General features: G+C 41.0%; 1 protein-coding gene across 7 annotated transcripts in view; it reads right to left on the reverse strand.

Annotated features, from left to right (window-relative positions):
- Positions 1-6,573: 6,573 nt before the first annotated feature.
- The window catches only part of ppp1r1c (protein phosphatase 1, regulatory (inhibitor) subunit 1C), a 109,478-nt gene continuing 97,304 nt past the window's right edge, over positions 6,574-18,747 (reverse strand). For all 7 annotated transcript variants that reach the window (XM_073047070.1, XM_073047075.1, XM_073047069.1 and 4 more), the window contains one exon: positions 6,574-7,047. In XM_073047070.1, the coding sequence (XP_072903171.1) occupies positions 6,950-7,047 (98 nt within the window). In that variant the 3' untranslated portion in view covers positions 6,574-6,949. The remainder of the gene's footprint in view (positions 7,048-18,747) is intronic.

Consider the following 18,747-nt stretch of genomic DNA (forward strand, 5'->3'; position numbering starts at 1 on the left):
TTGATTCGGACATGAATGCTTTGGTAAACAATAACCTCAATAAATCTTCCTCAATTATAACAAGCTCTCAAGAAACTGCTTCCGTAGCACTTAACCTTCTCCTAACAAATTTCAATTTAACTGATGTGTGGAGGGTGCATAATCCATCTGCTAAAGACTATATCTTCTTCTCCACAAGACATAAAACTTTCTCTTGGATAGATTACATTCTCATATCCTTCGGTTTGCTGCCTATGGTACACTCAATAGAATTTTTGCCCAGACACCTATCTGATCACAACCCAGTCATATCTACTTTTAATTATGGCAAAATTAAAAATAAGGCTACTAGGTGGAGGTTTAACTCTACCCTTCTAAAAAATGACAAATTTCTAACAAAACTGATGGAATTTATAAATTTAAATAAAAATAATGTCTCGGATGTGACTGGGTTTCTTACGAAATAACGTCATATGGTTCAGTTCCCTCCTACACAAAAGCCGGCTTCAAAAGATTTCCACCCTAGAAGAACAGCCTAAGGTTTTGGAGAATGATCTCAAAAGGAGATACATCACAACAAAGAAAATGAGCTCAAAACAAAACAAGCATAATTAAGTGATTTATTAAGAAGCAGGGCAGAATATATGATCCATATAACCAAACATAAGTATTATGCAGAAGGCAGCAGACTGAGCCAACTTTTGGCACCAACACTCAAACAACAGGAAGCTAAAAGGTCTACACCAGCGATTAGATGTGGAGTAGTATCTTCAATAGAGGAAATAAATGAGACATTCAAGAATTACTTTAAAGAACTGTATACAAGTGGCTCAGTTCCTTCTGAGAATGACTTCACCGATTTTTTTTAGTGGATTAGATCTCCCTAAGTTGTCATTAGAGGACACCAAAACTCCAGACTCTCCTATTACACTAGATGAGCTACTTAAAGCAGTCAAAGCTACAAATAAAGGCCGTACACCAGGTATAGATGGCATACCTGTGGAACCTCACTTAGCACTTTGGGATATTCTTGGACCAGTATGGTTAGAAACATTAAATTATGCTTTTGGAAATGGCGCTTTCCATAGAGATCTAAACACAGCCCTGATCACAGTTATACCTTAGCCCAGTAAGGACCCCTTGGAATGTGCCAATCACCGTCCAATCTCCTTGATAAATGCTGACCTCAAGATATTTTCCAAAGTCTTAGCCAGTAGACTCGAGACAGTAGTTGGGAAAATAATTAGCCCAGATCAAACGGGCTTTATCAGGGGACGTCTTGCATCTGATAATATTCGCTGGCTCTTATGCAACACATAAAATCCCAGCTGCCCGTGGCCTGCTATTTCTAGATGCTGAAAAAGCGTTCAATTGCCTTGAATGGCCATATCTTTGGAGCGTTCTAAAAGAATTTAAGCTTGGCGATAAATTTATCAATGTGATTCAAACACTGTATGCTAATCCTTCAGCCTGGGTATGTGTGGGAGGAGGTTTCTCAGAGTTATTTGACATAGGATGGGGCACACAACAAGGGGACCCTCTGTCTCCTTTAATTTTTGCTATATCTATTGAACCACTTGCACATTTAATTAGAAACTCTCCTCAGATCACCCGTATTACAATAGTTACAACATCACATACAATATCACTTTACGCGAACGACACATTAGTTTATATGGGCAAATGTTCAACAAACTCTCCCCTATTTTTAAAAACACTGGAGCAATTTGGATTCCTTTCAGGATACAAAGTTAATCTGCCAAAATCAGCACTGATGCTGATTAATACAGATAAAAGTAAGGTGTCTCTTCCTCCTGTTATGAGTGCTGAACAGACCTGATGGAAATGGGATGCAGAGTTAACCATCCCCCCCCCCTTTGAGAACTATGAACTATTGCTATTGCTATGCTGCTAATGAGAGAGAGAGATGAAGCACAGAGGCAGGAACATCTGCTACAGATAAGAGAGAGAGACACACAGTATGCATTATGGCTTCCTGGATTGTTTACCTTTCGCTACAAGGACGTTACTTTGCTCGTTAACATTCTTAAGGAGACAGCAGGAGTGGCCTGATTTGATGGACATAGTCATTTTGAGTTGATGGATGGCTGATACCCCGTCAATAGGGATAAAAGACAGGTGTGGGGAGACACCCCTCAGACACACCAGTGGACACTGACCGAGTGTTGTGCACCCACAGGAAGGTGGGGGCTTTGTGGACCGAATCAGGAGATCGGTCAATAAAGCTCACAGTGCGACGGCGGGGCCAGTGGGGACTTGTGTGTGTGTCCACTCATGCCAGAGTGACAAGTCCACCACAGAAGAATGGTCTGGCTGAGGATGGAGGGGTCATAACCGAATGACCACAACGGTACAATGGAATCAGAATACAACAGAAGGTTTGCCGGCTGCAGCTGCTCAATCTCTTGCTCGCTCTCTCTCTCCAACGAATTACAATACAACCACAACTACCTCAGCATACATGAACTGAACTGAACTCTGTATTCTCCTATGACAATTCATTTCCCCCTAGACATTGATAGAGCTTGTTTATTATTATTCCTACAATTTATGTTTATTATTGCTAACCTGTTTTATATGTATATTTGCATTTTTGATACTGTATTGTGTAGTTTAGTAATAAATACCTTTAGTTTTCGGTACCACCAGACTCCAACGGATTCTTCTATTTCTGCTGGTCTGTAAACCCAGTTACGGGGTACGTAACACTCCCCAGATTGATGTTACAAATGAGGTCCTCTACTTGGGTATTAAAGTTAATACTTCCCTATTGTCTGTGGCTAAAACAAATTACTCTTTAATTTTGAAAAAAATAGAAGATATTAATAGATGGACACACCTGCCAGCATCAGTCCCAGCCTGTATATCAGTCATTAAACCATCTTACCCCACATTAATTTTATCAGCCTAATGATCCCACTTGTGCCTCCAGCAGGATATTGGCAAAAACTGGACTCCTTACTACGATGCTATGTTTGGAATGTTAAACGACTCAATATAAAGTGGTCAGCTCTACAATTCAAAAAGTCAGATGGGGGATTGGCATGTCCAAATTTTAAATTGTAACACTGGGCATTTGTATTAAAAAGTCTTAGCTATTAGATGGAGGACGATAAAGTTTCATCATGGAAAAATATAGAACAAGTTTGAGGGAAGTTTGTGTAGAGATAGCAGGAGCTCTGACGGAGATCTTTCAGATGTCATTAGAAACGGGGATTGTGCCGGAGGATTGGCATATTGCTCATCTGGTTCCATTGTTTAAAAAGGGTTCTAGAAGTAAGCCTGGCAATTATAGACCTGTCAGTTTGACATCAGTGGTGGGTAAATTAATGGAAAGTATTCTTAGAGATAGTATTTATAATTATCTGGATAGACAGGATCTGATTAGGAGTAGCCAGCATGGATTTGTGCGTGGAAGGTCATATTTGACAAACCTTATTGAATTTTTTGAAGTAGTTACGAGGAATGTTGACGAGGGTAAGGCAGTGGATGTAGTCTATATGGACTTCAGCAAGGCCTTTGACAAAGTTCCACATGGAAGGTTAGTTAAGAAGGTTCAGTCGTTAGGTATTAATGCTGGAGTAATAAAATGGATTCAACAGTGGCTAGATGGGAGATGCCAGAGAGTAGTGGTGGATAATTGTTTATCGGGATGGAGGCCGGTGACTAGCGGGGTGCCTCAGGGATCTGTTTTGGGCCCAATGTTGTTTGTAATATACATAAATGATCTGGATGATGGGGTGGTAAATTGGATTAGTAAGTATGCCGATGATACTAAGGTAGGAGGTGTTTTGGATAATGAGGTGGGTTTTCAAAGCTTGCAGGGAGATTTATGCCGGTTAGAAGAATGGGCTGAACGTTGGCAGATGAAGTTTAATGCTGAGAAGTGTGAGGTTCTACATTTTGGCAGGAATAATCCAAAAAGAACATACAGGGTAAATGGTAGGGCATTGAGGAATGCAGTGGAACAGAGAGATCTAGGAATAACAGTGCATAGTTCCCTGGAGGTGGAGTCTCATGTAGATAGGGTGGTGAAGAAGGCTTTTGGAACGCTGGCCTTTATAAATCAGAGCATTGAGTACAGAAGTTGGGATGTAATGTTAAAATTGTACAAGGCATTGGTAAGGCCAAATTTGGAATATTGTGTACAGTTCTGGTTACTGAATTATAGGAAAGATATCAATAAATTAGAGAGAGTGCAGAGACGATTTACTAGGATGTTACCTGGGTTTCAGCACTTAAGTTACAGAGAAAGGTTGAACAAGTTAGTTCTCTATTCATTGGAGCGTAGAAGGTTGAGGGGGGATTTGATCGAGGTATTTAAAATGTTGAGAGGGATAGATAGAGTTGACGTGAATAAGCTGTTTCCATTGAGAGTAGAGGAGATTCAAACGAGAGGACATGATTTGAGAGTTAGGGGGCAAATGTTTAAGGGAAACACGAGGGGGTATTTCTTTACTCAGAGAGTGATAGCTATGTGGAATGAGCTTCCTGTAGAAGTAGTAGAGGCCAGTTCAGTTGTGTCATTTAAGGTAAAATTGGATAGGTATATGGACAGGAAAGGAGTAGAGGCTTATGGGCTGAGTGCGGGTAGGTGGGACTAGGTGAGATTAAGAGTTCGGCATGGACTAGGAGGGCCGGAATGGCCTGTTTCTGTGCTGTGATTGTTATATGGTTATATAGATGGCTTTGTTGCCAAGTTTTCGGAAGATACGAAGAATGGTGGAGGGGCAGGTAGGGTTGAGGAAACATGTAGGATGCAAAAGGACTTAGACAGATTCGGAGAATGGGCAGGAAAGTGGCAAATAAAATATAATGATGGAAAATGCATGGTCCTGCAATTTGGTATTGGTATTATAAGAGCTAATAGCACCAATAAGGTTGAAGGACTTTCCCCTTATAGGTATGTCTACCAAAAAATGTGATTTGTATTACAGTCCAAGTTTAGCCCATATGCTATAAGTGTTTAGAGCAGCAGAAAAATTCCTAAAATTTAAAAGCATTATGGAACAATAATTATCTACAATCTGGGGGGAAACCATTCACTAACAGAACTTGGGAGGATAAAGGTATTACTACTCTTCAAGATATTAATGGGACAAGTACTATCTTTAGCTTTCAAGAACTGGTATCTCGATATAATATTGATAAACACTCTCTTTTCTTCTACTTTAGAGTAAGATCAGCTTGTAAAGCCTATGGGGTTCCCTGGGGGTCAGATTTAAGGACCATCCCATTTTAAGTCGGATACAGAGTGCTCCAGGACAGATAGTGTCATATATCTATGATAAATTAAACTCCCAAAAATATATGCCCACATCAGGAATGAAAGCCTGGGATAGGGACATATCTGAATTGGGACAAGACTTAGACTGGGATGCGATTTGGGATAACGCTACCTGTGCTTCGAAAAACCCAAATCATCGGTATATGCACTTGAAATGTTGTCATAGAGCATATCTAACACCAAGAATTAGACATCAAATGCGACTGGTCCTGACCCATATTGCTCATTTTACCCCCACGGAACCATTGGCCCTTTTATACACGTTTATGGGAATGTCCAGGGGTTTTTGGTTTGTGAGGGAAGGTTATCAGTACTCTTACAGAACTAACAGAGGTACAATTACCAATGGACCCCGCTGTACATCTTCTAAATGATGACTCCCACCTTTCCCTTATGGAAAAAAAAATGCAAATTCTGGCTGACAGGCTTGACTGAGCTAAGAAGATTGTAGTCCAGCGTTGGAAACCTCCTTATGATATTTCATATACTCACTGGCTTCAGAGCTTTTTGGACATTTACTACCTGGAATTATCATCAGCAAGAGTAAACGATGCACGACCAAACACAATCTTAATGTGGACAAATTTGATATCTAACCTAAAAGATCTTCTGTTAAAATAGGAATGCTCTGTCTGTGTATGTACTACTATTCAGTTGGTTGGTGGAGGGGAGAAGGATGGTGGGGGAGAGAGGGGTGGACAGGGGGTGGAGACGAGGATGAGGATGAGGGGTGGAGGGGGGATGGCGATGAGGGTTGGGGGTGATTGGGTTAAACAGTCAAAACGTAATCGGCAACTGGTTGTATTGAATGTAATTTGGTGTTGCAATAAAAAATTAGTGATAAAAAAAATTACATTGCCAAACTGGGAAGGGCTGTGAGGTCTATGCATCTTTGATTGGCAGTGCTGGCTTTGTGTTTGCTCACTCCCACTGGCCCTGCTGTTTTTGAACATTTTGTTTTTTGTTCTTTTCCATTTTCAACAGCTTTCCCATGAATCCCACAAATCCATCCCCACACCCTAATCACTATTACACCTCTCCCATCACAGCAAAGGTGGCACAATTTGATCCTCTAGATGGTGCATTTCCTGCTTTGAAAGTCTTGGTATCTTTTTGGCCAATAATTAAGTTGTCACAGGCAACCTGGCTCAGTCCTTTATTTTAATGTAGTAATTGTTCCAGCATTCCTATGCCAAATTTTCCTACAATTCTCAATTTTTTTTTTGGTCAGAGCTACAAACATGCATGTAGAGTGATTGATGGGGGCTAAAATATTAAACTGTCAGTTTATTTTCATTCTTTATTTAGAGTTCTTGAATATTTACAGTAGGTTAGATTTGCATCAACAAAGTAGAATAATAATATTCATTTAACAATACCAATAATGTCAATATTATTACATTTGCAAAGTGACTAAAAGTGAATTTATGGTAGACAGATTTGAATTTTGGTTCTACACAATCATATTTGTGTGTATCTTTGATTGTGTGAGACTTGCTTCCTGGACTGAAGTCTAATGTGAATTTATACAAGTAGGTTTCTAAGCCCCAAACCCCTTCAAGATGATTAAATGAGGGCCTGGAAATATCCACCAGAGTTGATGCAGGATGACAGAAGGAAAGCTTTCTCAGTTCAGATACCGTAAAACTCCTTTCCAGGTGCTCAAGAGTTGGTCTTTGGTGACCATTCTTCCTTTTCCGATGCTGCCTCTTCTTCCTCAAGGAATGGCGTTTCATTTTTGCTCCTTAAGTGTTTCACCCCTGTAAATGTGCAAAAGAGCATTGGCAAATGGGACCAGTTCGCTTTCTGGACAAAAGAGTTTAAAGACAGACTTTGCTCTGTGAAGAGAATTTTGGTAGGTTAAAATGTGAAACAAATGCATCTTAATTCCACTGGTCTTATCGTTGTGCATCTTATTTTGCTCTAGTAATTCATTTGCAAAGTACCAAGAAAATTCATTGTAAGTAACTAGAGATGAGGACCAACATCCAATCTTTTCATACTAATTCAACCAATCACCTGTAACTATTCAACATTGGTTGCATTTTGTAATGACTTATTTACTAATTTTAAAGAAAAATAATAACCTTAAAGTTATCTGGTGAGGGAAAAGATGCATGATAAGACACTTTTTCTGAATTTCAAAATGGTCTTAAACATCTAGAAGTATAGAATTTAATTTCACAAATGATTGATGAAATTTTAAACCTAGTTTTCATTGCAGTTTCAGATGTTACTGCACAACTGTTCTAGAGAAGAAGATAAACAATGGGTGCATTGTTACTTTGATACAAGCACACTTGAGACAGGACATTCTGTCAGGGACTTGTTGAGGAAACCTGTAAATGTACAGCGTCAATATTACACACCCTAAGAAGAAAGCAGTTGCTTGATTCAAACTTTTCTTGCAAACACTTCTGTTGTATCAAATTTGGTTTGTTCTGAATTTCAGGCAACTCTGTTCAAATGAAGGAAGACCGCTCTTCCGAACTTCCCCCACCTCAAACCCACCTTCCCTCCCTGACTGATCTCTTCCGAACTTCCCCCACCCCAAACCCACCTTCCCTCCCTGACTGATGTGTCGAATAGTTTGCAGTTCTCCTTCGTCAGTCCAGAAAAAGCAGTGGGCCACAGACAATTTGTGATGAGCTAAATTTGGAAACAATAATACTATAGTCAAGGAGCAGAGAAACATGCTCTTTTTGCCCACCATTGGGTACCTGCCTATTTAATCCAATTCACCTCCACTTGAAACCACAGCCATCTATGGGAATTTAACCTTAAGCCTGCTAAGACAGTTAATACCCTCTGTTTAATTATAACAAGTTCTGAAATATTAACCCATCTCTGAATTCTTGTTCTCCCTGTTGAATAGAGATAAGTATTTAAGACCTCACTTACAACCTCCTGGTTCCACACACAGCTTACCCATTGGTATTCTCCTCCTTCTCTAGTTACCCTTCTGCCCCTCACATGCTTCATAAAATGTTTTTGTTTTTTTTCTTTTATTTTGTTAATCTTATTGACAATTGATATTTCATGTCCACTCATATTATACTGAAGTATCTCAGTGCAATTACCATACACCTACACAAACACCTCTAGCTCTGTATCTGCTGTGTGCTTTTTAAAATCAAGCCCTTACCTTCTAAGGTTCCTTGGGCCTGCTGCAATTATCTTTCAACATTATGGGAACATGTTGGCTTCATTATTTCACTTTTAAATCACTCCCGCTTGTGCAATATAGACTTACCTGCAAGTTGGTACTCCCTAGTTTACTTTTATGAGGTACTGCATTATGATTTTGAAAGATGCCTTCTTCCAGTTTGGTAATTTGATTCCTGGACCACGCTTAGCCCTTTCCAAAACTACCTTCAAACTTAGAGTTACAGTCATTGTCTCAAATACTGACATTCCAACTACATCATGTAGGACTGGGTCCAGTCTTACCTTCTCTCTCAGACTCTCCATGACTGGTTCAGAAAGCTCTCGTGGGTGTCCTCTTAAAAAAATCAACCCTCTCTAAGCCCTTCAGAGGTGATCCCAGTTCACATTGGAGTTAAAATCCTCTCACACTGTAGGATTCTCTCTGATGTGTCCCTATACCTGCCTTTTTTATCTGCTGATCATGAGGCCTGTGGTAAATCTCCAGAAATGGAATTGTGACCCTTTCATTTGTTCAAAGCTCCTCTTTTATAATTTCTCATTCCCTATCCCATCTGCAGATTTCATAACATGAATGAGTTGCCAATCCTGCCCCCTTTTCAACAGTCTCTTTCAGAGCAACAGTATTATACTTCCATGTGTTGATCAATATTCAAGTTTAAGTTCTTACTGGTTAGATTTTTAACGATAGTTGAGCTGTCTGCTGATATTCTACAGGCATCTCGAATGCAGCCTTGCCCATTCCAGCAATGATCTGATCTTCAGTGCTAATGCTGCAACAGCCTCCAGGTTCAAGCCATTCTCTAGGCCCATATGTCTGAGTTCCAGGAAAAAATTATTTCCAAAGTCTTGTAAAGAACATGAACAAGAGAGTAACTGTTGCACCAGAAGCTGAACAGAAAATGTCTAAAGGCATGGAACTATCAGAAAGTAGTGAGATACTAGAAGATGATGTAAACCACACAGTCAAAAAGAAAGATCCCCAAGCCCTGGATGTTTAAATTAAAGATCACACAACTACAGTACAGCTGCTTTTATGTAGTTGGGAAATATAAAGTGGAATCCGTGTCCCATAGTCATTCAGAGGTGTGCTGTGACAAGGCAACATGAATCTCAGTAGTTGTAGGTATTCCAGTGAATACTTACACAATGACAAATGATGATATCAATAAGATAGGTCAACAGAACATTTAAAATCCATCCCTGTTTCTTTGTTACAGAAAGTGCATCTAAGCACCCTATTTTGGTGAGTTACAGATAGATGCACATGTTACTGTCCAAAGACAATTGTATTTAAAGACTAAGTCCTAAGCATCTGATTGAAGCACCCTGCTCAAAACTGGGTTCATGAATGCAAACAGAATTTGTCTACTGGCCACCTAATCGGAGATCACCAGTACACCTTCCAGAATTATTTTTTCAAGGTACATTCTCAGTGTTAGGTTCAGAAATGCTCCTGCCATCATCAGAACTACTGAGATCACTCATTTCTGATCACTTCATTACCAACCTACCCAGCCACCACACCTCACCCTTGTCAATCATATCTCTGTCCTCCTCCCAAACAGATTGATGAGATGAGAGTGTTTAGAGTGACCGACAATTGCATCTGGTAAATTTGTTGCCAACTGGGAACAGGTAAAAGTTGCCTGCAGCCTCCAACAATCACCTTAAAATAGATACTCCAGTAGCAAAAGAGACAGATCGGGAGGCAGATTAGGGAAAGTTGCACCAATAACTGTAAATCCTACGGCCAGATGAGATGGATCCCGTGTTACTGCAAGAAGCAAGCAAAGGGATTTCTGCCCCTTTGATGATGATCTTTGCATTCTCAATGGTCATTGGATGGTACCAGATGATTGAACGAGGGGAAATGTTCAAGAAAGAGAGTAGAAATAACCTTAGGAATTATAGACCAGTAAGTTTTACTTCAGTAGTGGGCAAATTATTGGAGAAGGTTCTTAAAGACAATATTTATAAGTATTTGGAGAAGCATGGTCTGATTTGGGGTAGTTGGCATGTGATCATGAGCCTGATTGAATTCTTTGAGGATGTAACAAAGCACATTGATGAAGGTAGAGTAGTAGATGGACTTTTGTAAGACATTTGATAAGGTCCCCCATGGTAGGCTTATTCAGAAAGTCATGTGGCAAGGGATCCAGAGAATCTTTCTGTGTAGATACAGAATTGGCTTGCCCATAAAAGGACAAAGGAGTGTATTCTGCCTGGAGGTCAGTGACAAGTGGTTTTGCAGGGATCTATTCTGGGACCCCTGCTCTTTGGGATTTTTATAAATGACTTTGGATGAGGAAGTGGAAGGATGGGCGAGTAAGGTTGGGAGTCATGGATGGTATTAAAAGCTGCTGAAGGTTCCAATGGGGCACTGACCAGATGCAAAGGTATGCTGAGGGGTGGCAGATGAGTTTTAACCAGGAGAAATGTGAAGAGTCGAGAAGATACCATTTTTCTTCATCAACCCTACAACATTTGGACAGAGAAGATGTATACATCAGGATGCTATTCATTGTCTACAACTTTGCGATCAACACTATCATTCCCTCAAAACTAATTAAAACCTCAAAATCCTAGGCTTCAATAGCTCCTTGTGCAACCGGAACCTCAGTTTCCTCCTTTGCAGATCTGAGTCTGTTTAGATTAGCAACAACATCTCCTCCATAATCACTGTCAGCACAGGTACACCACAAGACTGTGTATTTGGCCCCCTGCTCTACTTGCTCTATACTAATGACTGTGAGGCTAAGCACAACTCCAATGCCACATTTAATTTTGTCTATAGCACCATTGTCTTTGGATGAATCAAAGGTGGTGACAATTCAGCATACTGTATAGGAGGGAGATCGAAAATCTGGCTGAGGGGTGCCACAACAATGTCAGCAAGACCAAGGAACTGACTATTGACTTCAAGAGGAGGGGACCAGAGATCCATGAACCAGTCTTCATTAGGGTATCAGACCATATAACCATATAACAATTACAGCACAGAAACAGGCCATCTCGGCCCTTCTAGTCCGTGCCAAAGGCTTACTCTCACCTAATCCCACCCGCACTCAGCCCATAACCCTCCATTCCTTTCCTGTCCATATACCTATCCAATTTTGCTATAAATGACAATACCAAACCTGCCTCTACCACTTCTACTGGAAGCTCATTCCACACAGCTACCACTCTCTGAGTAAAGAAATTCCCCCTCATGTTACCCTTAAACTTTTGCCCCCTAAGTCTCAAATCATGTCCTCTTGTTTGAATCTCCCCTTCTCTCAATGGAAAAAAAAACCTATCCACATCAACTTTATCTATCCCCCTCATAATTTAAAATACCTCTATCAAGTCCCCCCTCAACCTTCTACTCTCCAAAGAATAAAGACCTAACTTGTTCAATCTTTCCCTGTAACTTAGGTGCTGAAACCTAGGTAACATTCTAGTAAATCTTCTCTGTACTCTCTCTATTTTGTTGATATCTTTCCTATAATTCGGTGACTAGAACTGTACACAATACTTCAAATTCGACCTTAGCAATGCCTTGTTCAATTTTAACATTACATCCCAACTCCTATACTCAATGCTCTGATTTATAAAGGCCAACATACCAAAAGCTTTCTTCACCACCCTATCCACATGAGATTCCACCTTCAGGGAACTATGCACTATTATTCCTAGATCACTCTATTCTACTGCATTCTTCAATGCCCTACCATTTACCATGTATGTCCTATTTGGATTATTCCTACCAAAATGTAGCACCTCACACTTATCAGCATTAAACTCCATCTGCCATCGCTCAGCTCACTCTTCTAACTGGCCTAAATCTCTCTGCAAACTTTGAAAACCTACTTCATTATCCACAACACCACCTACCTTAGTATCATCTACATACTTACTAATCCAATTTACCACCCCATCATCCAGATCATTAATGTATATGACAAAAAACATTGGACCCAGTACAGATCCCTGAGGCACACCACTAGTCACCAGCTTCCAACCTGACAAACAGTTATCCACCACTACTCTCTGGCATCTCCCATCCAGCCACTGTTGAATCCATTTTACTACTTCAATATTAATACCTAACGATTGAACCTTCCTAACTAACCTTCTGTGTGGAACCTTGTCAAAGGCCTTACTGAAGTCCATATAGACAACATCCACTGCTTTACCCTCGTCAACTTTCCTCGTAATCTCTTCAAATAATTCAGTAAGATTTGTCAAACATGACCTTCCACACACAAATCCATGTTGACTGTTCCTAATCAGACCCTGTCTATCCAGATAATTATATATACCATCTCTAAGAATACTTTCCATTAATTTACCCACCACTGACATCAAACTGACAGGCTAGGTTTACTCTTAGAACCCTTTTTAAACAATGGAACCACATGAGCAATATGCCAATCCTCCAGCACCATCCCCGTTTCTAATGACATTTGAAATATTTCTGTCAGAGCCCCTGCTATTTCTACACTAACCTCCCTCAAGGTCCTAGGGAATATCCTGTCAGGATCCAGAGATTTATCCACTTTTATATTCCTTAAAAGTGCCAGTACTTCCTCCTCTTTAGTCATCATAGTTTCCATAACTTCCCTACTTGTTTCCCTTACCTTACATAATTCAATATCCTTCTCCTTAGTGAATACCAAAGAGAAGAAATTGTTCAAAATCTCCCCCATCTCTTTTGGCTCCACACATAGCTGTCCACTCTGATTCTCTAAGGGACCAATTTTATCCCTCTCTATCCTTTTGCTATTAATATAACTGTAGAAACCCTTTGGATTTATTTTCACCTTACTGCCAAAGCAACCTCGTATCTTCTTTTAGCTTTTCTAATTTCTTTCTTAAGATTCTTCTTACATTCTTTATATTCCTCGAGCACCTCATTTACTCCATGCTGCCTATATTTATTGTAGCTATCTCTCTTTTTTCCTAACCAAGTTTCCAATATCCCTTGAAAACCATGGCTCTCTCAAACTTTTAACCTTTCCTTTCAACTTACCCAGGAACATAAAAATTCTATACCCTCAAAATTTCACCTTTAAATGACCGCTATTTCTCTATTACATCCTTTCCATAAAACAAATTGTCCCAATCCACTCCTTCTAAATCCTTTCGCATTGCCTCAAAGTTAGCCTTTCTCCAATCAAAAATCTCAACCCTGCGTCCAGTCCTATCCTTCTCCATAATTATATTGAAACTAATGGCATTGTGATCGCTGGACCCGAAGTGCTCCCCAACACATACTTCTGTCACCTGACCTATTTCATTCCCTAACAGAAGATCCAACACTGCCCCTTCTCTAGTTGGTACCTCTATGTATTGCTGCAAAAAACTATCTTGCACACGTTTTACAAACTCCAAACCATCCATCCCTTTTACAGTATGTAGAGAGAGTTAGCAACTTTAAATTCATCTTTGTTATCATCTCAGAGGATTTGTCCTGGATCCAGCATGTGAGAGCCATTATAAAGAAAGCACAGCTGCAATTCTACTTTCAGTGAAGTTTGCGTAGATTTAGTGCATCATCAACCATTTTGACAGACTTCTATATATGTTCAGAGGAGAGTATATTGACTGGTTGCATCACAGCCTGGCATGCAAACACCAATGTCTTTGAATGGAAAAGCCTACAAAAAGTTGTGGATATGGCCCAGTCCATCACAGGTAAGCCCTCTACAAGGAGCGCTGTTGCAGGAAAGCAGCATCCATCAACAGGAACCCCACTATCCAGGCCATGCTCTCTTCTCACTGCTGCCATCAGGAAGGAGGTACAGGAGCCTCATGAGCAGGCTTAGGAACAGATAACCCCTCAATCATCAGGTTCTTGAACCAGAGAGGCTAACATGACTCAATGTCACTCACCCCAACACTGAACTGAATACAACCTATAGATTCACTTTCAGGGACTCTTCATCTCCTGTTCTCGATATTTATTGCTTATTTATTTGTTGTTATTATTATTATTATTATTATTATTATTATTATTATTATTATTGTTTTTCTTTTGTATTTACTCATTTTGTTGTCTTTTACAGACTGCTTGTTTGTCCATCTTGTTGTGGCAGTCTTTCATTGATTGTATTGTGTTTCTTTGTACTTACAGTGAATGCCCACAAGAAAATGAATCTCAGGGTTGTATATGATGACAAATATATAATCTGATAATAAATTGATTTTGAACTTTGATTTTTGGAGGTCAAATTTGAAGGTGGAATACAGGATTAATGGGAGGATGTTTGGCAGTGTGTAGGAACAGAGGGATCTTGGAGTTCACATCTATAGATGCTTCAAAGTCACCACGTAAGTTGATAAGAATGATTATGGTGGTTTGTCTTCATAAGTTGAGTGATTGAGTTCAAGAACCATGGGGTAATGTTGCAGTTTTATAAAACTCTGTTGAGACCACACTTGGAGTATTGTGTTTATTTCTGGTCGCCTCATTATAGGAGGATGTGGAATCTTTAGAGAGGGCTCAGAGGGTACAGATTTATTGGGATGCTGCATGGATTAGATTGCATGGCTTATGAAGATAGGCTGAGCAAGCTAGGTTTTTCTCTTTGGTGTGAAGGTGGATGAGAGGTGAGATGTACAAGTTGATAAGAAGTATAGATCGAGTGGATAGCCAATGATTTTCCCCAGTTCAGAAATGGCTAATGCATGGGGTATAATTTTAAAGTGATTGGAGGGAAGTATAGGAGGTGTGTCAGAGGTAAGTTCTTTACACAGAGAGTGGTAGGCGCATGGAAAGGACTGCCGGGGTGGTGGTAGAGGCAGATACATTAGGGCCATTTAAGAAACTCTTAGATAGGCACATGGTTGATAGATAAATGGAGAGCCATGCAGGAGTGAAGAATTAGATTGATATTACAGTGGGTTTAAAGGTTGGCACATCATCATGGGCCTAAGGGTTGTAATGTTCTATGCTCCAATAGAGGTCAGAGAAATAACGATGAGAAAAGGCAGGTAGTAAATTGAGAGTTTAGAATCAATGGCTGAGGCCTAGACACCAGTGAATACGCAAAATATAAGACAACTATGTGACAGTTGAGAGAGTAAAATGGGTTTTTGGCTCATCGCATCCATGCTGATCACCAAACACTCATGTTATTAACTACATGCCAATGTCATTTTATTCTCTCCACATTGTCATCAACAACCTTCCACCATGCACCATGATTCACCTAATTACTGAGGATAATTCCCATTGGTTAATTTATCTACCCATGTGGTAGCAACGGAGCTTCTGAAGTGAAACATGCAGTTACAAGTAGTGTAAACTCTATGATGCTACTATGATGATGGGTTTCAAAGCCATGGGGAGATTTGATTTTAACTTCGAGATTATGGAGGACTGTGGATGCCGAACAGGCAGGTGTGATGGGTTTAAACAGGGAGGAAGATTACACCTAATACAAATGTGGAAGGAAGTTATCTTTGTGATGAAATGAAGATGATTTTGGAAGCTTGGCTCATTCATAAATAAGTCGAGGCCTTATAACTGGCCTCAGACAGTGTGCGGGATGAGAATAAAACTGATGGAAAGGGAAAACTGAAAGAGCAAGGGAATGCACTTGTGCTTCCAGTGAGAATTTGTGGATTGCCTGTTCAACTTTTGGCACGCTTTGTCTAAGCTCATTGAGGCCAAGAACATTGTCAGTGCTTCTTCCACTTCACTGAGGTAGAAGTTTGTACAAATGGTTCTTATTGCATTACTGGCAACATTACAATGGAACAGAAGTGCTAATAAGAATCTGGTTCCACTGGTGCTTGTTAGCTGGATACTTATCTTTTGTCATCTCAAAGTAGCCATGTAAAGCTTTCATGACTGTTATTTCCATTGCAAAGGTTATTTCTTCAGCGGTTGATCAGGGCACGACTGCGTAAGCACGTGGACGTCAGCCAGTGAGAACAGTGAGAAGAGTTTAAAAAGAGACACTTACAGAGCGGGCATCAGATGAGTGGGGAACGGAGTAGAGGGAGACAGAGTAGGAAGGCTTTGGCTCAATGAGGCTTCGGTGATAATGGATTGAGGTGAGGCAGATTGCCTGTGTAGGATACAGACAAGAAGAATGTGTGTGAGGCCAGTGCTCTGTGCTCAGTGTCGGATGTGGGAAGTCCTGGAGTCTCCCAGCCTCACAGATAGCCACATCTGCACAAGGTGTGTTGAGCTGCAGTTCCTGAGGGACTCTGTTAGGGAGCTGGAGATGCAGCTCAATGACCTTCATCTGGTCAGGGAAAGTGAGGAGGTGAAAGAGAGGAGCTATAGGCAGGTAGTCACACTGAGGCCTCAGGAGATGATAAGTGGGTAACAGTCAGGAGAGCACCCCTGTGGCTGTACCCCTTGACAATAAGTACTCCTGTTTGAGTACTGTTGGGTGGGATGGCCTACCTAAGGGAAGCAACAGTGGCCATGCCTCCAGCAGAGTCTGGCCCTGTGGCTCAGAAGGGAAGGGAAAGAATGAGGATGGGTGCAGAGATAGGGGACTCTATATTTAGGGAGTCAGACGGGTGATTCTGTGGACGCAGGAAAGAAGCACAGATGGTAGTTTGCCTCCCGGGTGCCAGCGTATGGGATTTTTCTGATCGCGTCCACGATATCCTGAAGTGGGAAGGAGAACAGCCAGAGGTCATGGTACATACTGGTACAAATGACATAGGCAGGAAAAGGGAGGAGGTCCTGAAAGCAGACTACAGGGAGAATTTGAGAAGCAGGACCACAAAGGTAGTCATCTCGGGATTACTGCCTGTGCCACTTGGCAGTGAGTATAGGAATACAGTGAGGTGGAGGATAAATGCGTGGCTGAGGGATTGGAGCAGGGGGCAGGGATTCAGATTTCTGAATCATTGGGACCTCTTTTGTGGCAGAAGTGACCTGTACAAAAAGGACAGGTTGCACTTAAATCCCAAGGGGACCAACATCCTGATGGAGAGGTTTGCTAAGGCTATTGGGGAGACTTTAAACTAGGATTGTTGGGGTGTGGGAACCCTACTGAAGAGACTGGGGAAGAGGCAGTTGGTTCACAAATAGAGAAAGCTTGGAAGATGCGAGAGGGAGGTGATAGAGAAACGACGCACTCGGATCGATGGTTTGAGATGTGTCTATTTTAATGCAAGGAGTATTATGAACAAAGCAGATGAGCTTAGAGTGTGGATCAGCTCTTGGAGCTATGATGTTGTGGCCATTACAGAGATTTGGATGGCTCAGGGGCAGGAATGGTTACTTCGAGTGCCAGGCTTTAGGTGCTTTAGAAAGGACAGGAAGGGAGGCAAAAGATGTGGGGGCGTGGCACTGTTGATCAGAGGTCAACCCAGTAGTAACAGGGGCATCGAGGCGCAGGTAGGGAGACAGATTCTGGAAAGGTGTAATAATAACAAGGTTGTTGTGGTGGGAGATTTTAATTTCCCAAATATTGATTGGCATCTCCCTAGAGCAAAGGGTTTAGATGGGGTGGAGTTTGTTAGGTGTGTTTAGGAAGGTTTCCTGACACAATATGTAGATAAGCCTACAAGAGGAGAGGTTGTACTTGATCTGGTTTTGGGAAATGAACCCGGTCAGGTGTCAGATCTCTCAGTGGGAGAGAATTTTGGAGATAGTGTTCACAATTCTATCTCCTTCACCATAGCATTGGAGAGGGATAGGAACAGACAAGTTAGGAATGCATTTAATTGGAGTAAGGGGAAATATCAGAATATCAGGCAAGAACTTGGAAGCATGAATTGGGAACAGATGTTCTCAGGGAAATTCAAGAAAAGGAATAGAGATAGCCCAGGAAATTATAGACCAGTGAGTTTATGAACATTTGGAGAGGCATAATATGATTAGGAATAGTCAGCATGGCTTTGTGAAAGGCAGGTCATGCCTTACGAGCCTGATTGAATTTTTTTGAGGATATGACTAAACACATTGATGGACGTAGAGCAGTAGATGTAGTGTATATGGATTTCAGCAAGGCATTTGATGAGGTACCCCATGAAAGGTTTTTTGAGAAAGTTAGAAGGCATGGGATCCAAGGGGACATTGCTTTGTGGATCCAGAACTGGCTTGCCCACAGAAGTCAAAGAGTGGTTGTAGATGGGTCATATTCTGCATGGAGGTCGGTCATCAGTGGAGTGCCTCAGGGATCTGTTCTGGGACCCTACTCTTTGTGATTTTTATAAATGACCTGGATGAGGAAGTGGAGGAATGGGTTAGTAAATTTGCTGATGACACAAAGGTTGGGTGTGTTGTGGATAGTGTGGAGGGCTGTCAGAGATTACAGTGGGACATTGATAGGATGCAA

The sequence above is a fragment of the Hemitrygon akajei genome, chromosome 5 (genome assembly GCF_048418815.1).
Source record: "Hemitrygon akajei chromosome 5, sHemAka1.3, whole genome shotgun sequence".
Lineage (NCBI taxonomy): Eukaryota > Metazoa > Chordata > Chondrichthyes > Myliobatiformes > Dasyatidae > Hemitrygon > Hemitrygon akajei.